General features: G+C 52.6%; 1 protein-coding gene across 1 annotated transcript; it reads right to left on the reverse strand.

Annotated features, from left to right (window-relative positions):
• Positions 1-986: 986 nt before the first annotated feature.
• Positions 987-2,711, reverse strand: LOC125515492 (3-ketoacyl-CoA synthase 5-like). Its single transcript, XM_048680977.1, has one exon. The coding sequence runs from the start codon at positions 2,700-2,702 to the stop codon at positions 1,239-1,241; it is 1,464 nt and encodes a 487-aa protein (XP_048536934.1). The 5' UTR covers positions 2,703-2,711; the 3' UTR covers positions 987-1,238.
• Positions 2,712-8,958: the final 6,247 nt, after the last annotated feature.

Consider the following 8,958-nt stretch of genomic DNA (forward strand, 5'->3'; position numbering starts at 1 on the left):
GAGCGTCGCTATCATTGGCACCGACAAAGTAAGGCGAAGCTTTCGCCCGGGACATGACCCCCACCATCGAGATCCATCTGCCATGGTCGACCAAGGAGAGATGCAGATGACGACCAAAACAGAGCGGGGAGGTAACGGAGACCACACCCGCATGACGGAAGGCTCCAGAGTGAGCCACCTCGCCGCCAAACCACCAAAGGGAACTCATGAGCACCCGCGCAACGCCGCCCGCCGGAATGATGCCACCGCTCCGGTAACCAAGGAGACCTACCCTCACCCACCACCACCCGATGATGGACCGCGAGCACGCAGCTGGTCGCCCCTGCTGCTACACTAGCGCAAGTCCGCCACCCATAGTTACCCAGAGTTTGCACCTTTCATCACACGAAGGAGACCCATGACTGAGATCTGAGTTGCAGGGCGCCCAAAATATCAGCCACAAGGGCCATCGATGAGAGGAGGGCCATGCCCTGACTCCACTGAACCCTGCCAGATCTAGCGGCGGCCTGAGACACCATCACGACTGTTGGCTAGATCCTGTGGCAGTCGGGAACCACATCCACGACCACCGGCTCATACGCGAGGAGCCGCACCAGCAAGGTTGAGTGGCAGCAACCCGCACCACCGCCGCGCCCGCCGACAGCCGTGCCACCCTAGGGAAGCCACGATCCAGAAAGGGTTCACCGATGTGCGGGAGTGTGCGCGCTAGGAAGCAGGGGAGGGGCGCCCCGCCGCCGCCGCCGACGGCGGCGAGGGGGAGGAGTGTGGAGGAGCGGGTGGTTGGGGCGGCGGCGGGGTTCGCCTCGTGAGCCGTAGTGCGACCCACGAGACGCAGCTCTTCAAGGCAAAACCATAGTTTTAAGTCTCTATGTACTCGCTTGTGTCTAGAGACGGCCTCAAGAGACACTTCCATCCTCTCTCACCTCATTTAGACAATGTTAATTTGAAAACACTAGGAAAGGTCTTAAGAGTTCAGCCCTCACATGTCCAATTCCTTTTCATGCAAAAAGAACTCTATAACACCAGATACACGCCTGAATGTGTTTTATATGTTCCTCTACTTGTCCACGAACATAATTTATTTTCCTATCTTTAACCCAAACACAATTACATTTAGCTATATTTGAGGATAAATCAAGATTAGCCTGTGAAAGTGTTGTTCATTGCTGCATGAACAAATGAAAATCTTTTTGTGCGAATCGAGTCGTACTTGTACGTGCACAGACCTTAATTTTAGCTTACTTTCGAGAGATGTTCAACGGATACATATGGATAGAATCAGCCCACGGCGTGCCAATATCGGTGTTGCTGGCCGGCCTGATGCACTGCCACACGGCGCTGTTGCACTTGAACCCAGAACCAAACCCGACCATCCACACCCGGTCGCCCTTGCACATCCGTCTCTTCGCCTCGATGTATGCAAGCTCGTACCATAACGAACTGCTAGATGTGTTCCCGAACCGGTGCAGCGTCATCCGCGATGGCTCAATATTCTCATCCGATAAGCGTAAGGTAGTCTGCACCGCGTCGATCACAGCCCGGCCACCACAATGGATGCAAAAGTGCTGGAAGGCCGTGCGGAAATCGGGGACGTATAGCTTCATCTTCTTGTTGAAAACCTTACGTGCAACGAACGAGAGCGCAAAGAGCAGCTTCTCCGATGGTGGGAGGACCAGGGACCCTATTCCGACGATGTTGGCCTGAAGCGTGTCGCCGGCGACAGCCACGAGCTCCTTGGACAGGTTTATTCCCATCTCCCCCACGTCGTCCTCTTCCTGGTACGCGCACCGGTACGCTCTGTCTTGCGCGGCGGTGATCGTCCGCACGATGTGCGTGAGCCGGAACCGGGACATGGATCTGGACGTCGACAGCAGCACCGCAGCCGCTCCCATGCGGAACAAGGCGGCAGGCAGCAGCATCGCGCGGTTCTTCCCCGTATAGTTGACCAGCGAGGTGGACTCCGTGGACACCATTAGGGCGCGCGCGCCACGGGGCGCCGCGTGCAGGAGGTTCCTCGCCACCTCCAAGGAGATCACCCCGGCGCTGCACCCCATGCCGGAGATGTGCACGCTCCGGATGTCGGCTCTGAGCTTGTACCTGTTCACGATGGTGTCAGCCAAGCTCGGCGTTGGGTTGAAGGTGGTGCAGTTGGTGACGAGTATGTCGATCGCCTCAGGACTTATGCCCGTCTTGGCGAGCAGGTCGTCGACGGCCGCAAAGATGACCTGCTCCGCTTCGTCCCAGCATGAACTTAAGCTGGAGCGCGGCGGAATGTAGTGCAACGAAGGGTGGACGTAAGTCTGGTCACCGAGGCCCGAGCGCTTGAGCATGCGCGCCATGAACTGGTGACCGCCATCATCGAGCGAAAAGCGAGCATTCTCGGTGGCGGAGGCTATGGATACGCGGCAACTGGATTTAGGCCGGCAGCAAGCGTAGTCGACGAGGTAGACGCTGCGTGGGCGGCTCATGAGGTAGAGGGTGGCCAAGGCGAATGGAAGGAACACTGCCAGCGAAACGTGAACCTGGTGCAAGCCATGGAGGCGGGAGAGGATCTCGCCGGGTCCGAGCTGCGCGGCTTTACGAAGAACGACGAGGGCGATGGCCGGTGTGGCGACGAGGAGGAGGGAGTTGTTCACGATGATCTCGAACGAGTGTTTGAGATGGGATGGTGAGATGAGCATGTCGCTGAGGCGCACACCCATCGTGGAGCTTCGTTGTTGAACATGATGAAGGTGTAAGAAACACTTTATATTAGGAGATTTTAAAAGCACGCCGTAATTAATGTTTATGCGTCCAACTGTTTACTAATTAGGTGCTTCTTTTTTGCACTTGTAGCCGCCGATGCTGTCACCATTACAAGCAACCATTCTGATTCCAAAATATCTGGCATGGACATGGTCCACATACAAATAAATGAAGCCCATGCATTGCACCATCCTTTCACAATATTAAGTCTCGTGACAGTTGTCGTTGGCGACTGTCACATCCCGTCGCCTTCTCGACTCGTGGTTTCATGGATACCACCTCGATTATCTCCTAATTCTCATGTTTCGAATCTCACAGAATGCATGATAATGTGCCGCGGAGTGGCTGTTGACGTGTACCGGCCGAGATTAATTCCTCTCTCCTAACAAAGCACGTGTTATAGTTCGTCACTTTGTTGTTGGTCGCTGGGTGAGAGCGATTGATACACTAGCGCATTAATTTCCTTGTTCAAATATCATATACATGGTGTTAGAGTTGTGTCGAATATAGTTTACGAGTTAGGTTACAGTTGGACTTGTAGTTGTATTGTGTTTAGATAAGATATGAAGTCGTGTCCTAATATGACACTTGTATCCTAGGCCTCTCATATATAGCGGAGATAGACACACGATGTAATCTATACCAACATAATAGCACATGCGCACAAGGGGGAGCCGGCGGCGTGTGTCGGCGACCGGGTGGCCGGTGTGTGGTATTGTGACGGTGTCATGGGGAGGAGCGCCCATAGTCAGGCCCCGGGGATGTAGCCATATCGGTGAATCTCGTTAACAAATCTCGGTGTCGTGCTCGTGTGATTGCTTGATCCTCGGATGATCGACGGTATGCCTCGGATTTATTCTAACAAGTGGTATCAGAGCAAGGTTCGAGAAGATCACGGTCTAGTTGATCGGAAGCGTCACCTGGTGGCCAGAGTCGAGTCGGCGATCTCGGCAAGATTGTACTGCATAGGTGGCAGTAGTCGCAAGTCAGGAGGAGCACGTGGATGCGGCCCGTACGTCCGGCTAGCATGCAACGCCGTGACACACAAAAGCTGCAGGCGCGCGTGGCGCGTACGTGCTAGTGGGAAGCCCAGGCTGGTTGCTGGATGCAGTGGCGGAGCTACAGGGTGGCCAGGGTGGGCCGCCGCCCACCCTGGGATTTTGACCCGGCCTATACCTATATAGATGGGCCAGAGAAGGAAAAAATGGCCCAACAACACTTTGACCCAAAACAACCAACGCTCTCGCTCTCAGCCAGACCCCAGGCACCACGCACATACAGGCATACAGCACGCTGACCCTCTACCCGACACCCAGCCGCCGGCCGCCCCCGTCCCGGCCTCTGCCTGCCTCGCGGCCTCGCCGGACGCCGGTCGCCGGCCGCCCAGGAGGCTCCTCTGCTCCTGGCCTCCTGCCTCCCCATTGTGCCCTCGCCCTGCCAGGCGCTCGGCGCCAGCCTTGCCACCGCCCTCGGCCGCGACCCTGCCCTGTCCCGGCCGCCTGGCGCCCCTGCAAGCCGGCGGCGCCGCCCAGTCCGCACTACGGCACTCGGTTCGGCCTGATTTGAGGTACCATTCATCCATTCCCAAATTCCCCAATTTTTGATTTAAGGTTTGCTTGCTATTTGTTGTGTTGTGCACTGCCTGTGTGGTAATATAATTTTTGATCCGAGTAATTACTAGTTACAAGGTACTCCCTCTGTAAACTAATATAAGAGCGTTTAGAATACTAAAGTAGTGATCTAAACACTCTTATATTAGTTTACAGAGGGAGTACACCACAACATCCTAAACTAAGAAGAAAAGGCTAATTCAGACATCTTACACTGGTTCATGGTTGCATCAGAAATCTGAGACTGTTAATTTTGTTTTATACTTTTGAGGTATTGAACTGAATGTTGAACTTACTGTCCAGGTCCAGCCATGCTTAATTAAACAGAATTCATGTCGTATTATGGGTCTTAATTGGATTGAGGAGCTGTAATAAGGTTGTGTATTTAGTTTCATGCTCACAACATCTTCGCTCAAATGGCCAGTAGCTTAAGCTACCGTTGGAAAGGCGTGTAATTTACGCATGCTTTCAAACAGAGTTGGAAAGGAGTACCAAACTACCCATCTGTTCCTTTCCTTTTCTGCCATGAGTTTAGTCAAGAGCAAGTTGAGAAATAAGATGGGCGATAGTCTTTTGGATGATTGTCTAGTCACATACATTGAGAGGGATGCTTTCTCTGAGGTGAATGAAGATAATATAATTGATACCTTCATGGCAATGCAAAAGCGTAAACCAGAAACATAGTCTTATTGAACTTCTCAAGGTATGTACTATGGTCCATGTAGTATGTACTATGTAGGCTTTTTTATGCAAAACAGAGATTTAATTGAGGATTTTAGTGTTTTTGCAAGTCCATATTGTGATATTGATCTATTTCTTTGTGATATTGGTAATTAGTTAGAACTTTCACATGTCATATTGCTTATCAAAAAAAATTTGGGGTGGACCACCCTGGTGTCAAATGCTAGCTCCGCCACTGGCTGGATGCGTCTAGCGTTGACGAGATTTTGTTTTGAGAAACAAAAGGAGACCGAATCTCCATAGTACACGGACAGGCAGGAAAATCAGTCGAGCGAAGGAAATATCCATTGATACGTCCGTCGGAAACTAGCAAAGGGCTTGGGCAAGGCAAACAACAGCATCGGGGTTGAGCCAAGGGAGCAGATTCACTTTAACTGATGGTCACAACAGCGCATCGCCCCTGCGTCGCCCCCGCTCGGGCGACTCGGGCGGGATCTCAACCCTAGCCGCCGAGGGCTCCCCGTCCTTCCATCCCTCCCTTCGCCGCCGCCGAAGGACGCTGCCGGCCTATAGCCCGGGGGCTGACGGCGGTGGCGGGGGCCTTCCCTCTCTCCTGCGCCTATGGGCGGTGCGGAGCCCCGCGGCGCCTGGTGTCATGGCCGATCTGGCCTTGGTGGCGTGGCGGGCCTGCCTTGAGCGGCGGCGGCGCGGCGGCCGCCTCAGCCTAGGGCGGCGATGGTGGCGGGCACGGCGGTCGGCCCTGCTTCGGGCAGCGGCCTTGGCTACGTTCGGCGGCGGCGGCCGGGTCTGCGGCGATGGATCATCTGACCTCGGATCGGCGGTGGCGGCATGGAGGGCCTGGTGGTTGGGTCCGCGTCATGCGTGGTTTTCCCTCCGGATAGATTGGATCTGGCCGGTGCGGCCTGCTCGATGTGCGGCGACTCAGATCGGCGGCGACCCGTGCACACGATGCTTGATGGAGGTTCTTCAAGCAGATCCGGGTGAAAACCTCGTTCTCGTCTTGATGCCAAGACCGGCGTTGACGGCACCCTTTTGTGTCATTACCTTCTTGAAGGCATCGCCGCGGAGAAGCTCGAGACCTCTATCCGCTACCTCCGGGGGAAACCCTAGATCAGATGACGGCGGCGTGTTGGTATCGTTTCCTCCGTGGGGGCGTCATTCTTGGAGGCGTACATGGGATCAAGGGACCAGTGGGCGGCTTTTTTGGTGGAGCGGTGCTTCATCCTACACATTGATGATGGCGGATCTCGGCGGCGTGGCGCAGTGGAGACTCGGTGCCCGATGCGCGGTGATGGACTCGCGCAGGAGGAGGTAGTTGTCTGGCGTCAGGTGGTGTCGATGGCAGCGTGGCCTGACAAGGTAGAAGCCTCAATGTCTGCTCTGAAGACGGACCTGTGGAAGATGGCGGCGACGACACATGTGAGTGCGTCAGACCAGTTTATGCCCCAGACCCGGTATGTGGCTCGGCTGGGGCTTCTGGCTTTTGATGATAGGCTTAGGTGAGTGGTATGGGTATTTGGCCACCCCTTCATCATATGGATAGGATTAGTGGCATATGTTGACAAGACGGCGGATTCGGGTATATTGTTGTAATACTTTGTAAGGTCCTCAAGAATAATCAATAAAGTGGCCACATGCATCTCCCAGATGCAGAGGCCGGGAGTCATCCTCCTTTTCTAAAAAAAGTTGAAATTGTTAGTAGTATGTGTTGGGTAATGTAGTAATTTCAAAAAAATTCCTACGCACACGCAAGATCATGGTGATGCATAGCAACGAGAGGGGAGAGTGTGATCTACGTACCCTTGTAGATCGACAACGGAAGCGTTTGGTTGATGTAGTCGTACGTCTCCACGGCCCGACCGATCAAGCACCGAAACTACGGCACCTCCGAGTTCTAGCACACGTTCAGCTCGATGATGATCCCCGGACTCCGATCCAGCAAAGTGTCGGGGAAGAGTTCCGTCAGCACGACGGCGTGGTGATGATCTTGATGTACTACCGTCGCAGGGCTTCGCCTAAGCACCGCTACAATATTATCGAGGACTATGGTGGAAGGGGGCGCCGCACATGGCTAAGAATATGATCACGTCGATCAACTTGTGTGTCTCTGGGGTTCCCCTGCCTCCGTATATAAAGGTTCAAGAGGGGGAGGTCGGCCGGCCATCATAGGGCGCGCCAGGAGGAGTCCAACTCCCTCCGGGAGTAGGACTTCTCCCCCAATCCTAGTTGGAATAGGATTCGCGAGGTGGAAAAGAGAGAGAGAGAAGGAGGGGGGCACCGGCCCCCTCTCTCCTTGTCCTATTCGGACTAGGGGGGAGGGGCGTGCGGCCCAGCCCTGGCCGCCTCTCCTCTTCTTCCACTAAGGCCCACTAAGGCCCATATAGCTCCCGGGGGGTTCCGGTAACCTCCCGGTACTCCGGTAAAATCCCGATTTCACCCGGAACACTTCCGATATCCAAACATAGGCTTCCAATATATCAATCTTTATGTCTCGACCATTTCGAGACTCCTCGTCATGTCCGTGATCTCATCCGGGACTCCGAACAACCTTCGGTACATCAAAACGTATAAACTCATAATATAACTGTCATCGAAACCTTAAGCGTGCGGACCCTACGGGTTTGAGAACAATGTAGACATGACCGAGATACGTCTCTGGTCAATAACCAATAGCGGGACCTGGATGCCCATATTGGCTCCTACATATTCTATGAAGATCTTTATCGGTCAGACCGCATAACAACATACGTTGTTCCCTTTGTCATCAGTATGTTACTTGCCCGAGATTCGATCGTCGGTATCCAATACCTAGTTCAATCTCGTTGCCGGCAAGTCTCTTTACTCGTTCCGTAATACATCATCCCGCAACTAACTCATTAGTTGCAATGCTTGCAAGGCTTAAGTGATGTGCATTACCGAGAGGGCCCTGAGATACCTCTCCGACGATCGGAGTGACAAATCCTAATCTCGAAATACGTCAACCCAACATGTACCTTTGGAGACACCTGTAGAGCACCTTTATAATCACCCAGTAACGTTGTGACGTTTGGTTGCACACAAAGTGTTCCTCCGGCACACGGGAGTTACATAATCTCATAGTCATAGGAACATGTATAAGTCATGAACAAAGCAATAGCAACATACTAAACGATCGGGTGCTAAGCTAATGGAATGGGTCATGGCAATCAGATCATTCAACTAATGATGTGATCCCGTTAATCAAATGACAACTCTTTGTCCATGGTTAGGAAACATAACCATCTTTGATTAACGAGCTAGTCAAGTAGAGGCATACTAGTGACACTCTGTTTGTCTATGTATTCACACATGTATTATGTTTCCGGTTAATACAATTCTAGCATGAATAATAAACTTTTATCATGATATAAGGAAATAAATAATAACTTTATTATTGCCTCTAGGGCATATTTCCTTCAGTCTCCCACTTGCACTAGAGTCAATAATCTAGATTACACAGTAATGATTCTAACACCCATGGAGCTTTGGTGCTGATCATGTTTTTGCTCGTGGAAGAGGCTTAGTCAACGGGTCTGCTACATTCAGATCCGTATGTATCTTGCAAATCTCTATGTCTCCCACCTGGACTAGATCCCGGATGGAATTGAAGCGTCTCTTGATGTGCTTGGTTCTCTTGTGAAATCTGGATTCCTTTGCCAAGGCAATTGCACCAGTATTGTCACAAAAGATTTTCATTGGACCCGATGCACTAGGTATGACACCTAGATCGGATATGAACTCCTTCATCCAGACTCCTTCGTTTGCTGCTTCCGAAGCAGCTATGTACTCCGCTTCACATGTAGATCCCGCCACGACGCTTTGTTTAGAACTGCACCAACTGACAGCTCCACCGTTTAATGTAAACACGTATCCGGTTTGCGAT

Source organism: Triticum urartu, chromosome 6, assembly GCF_003073215.2.
Source record: "Triticum urartu cultivar G1812 chromosome 6, Tu2.1, whole genome shotgun sequence".
Taxonomy (NCBI): domain Eukaryota; kingdom Viridiplantae; phylum Streptophyta; class Magnoliopsida; order Poales; family Poaceae; genus Triticum; species Triticum urartu.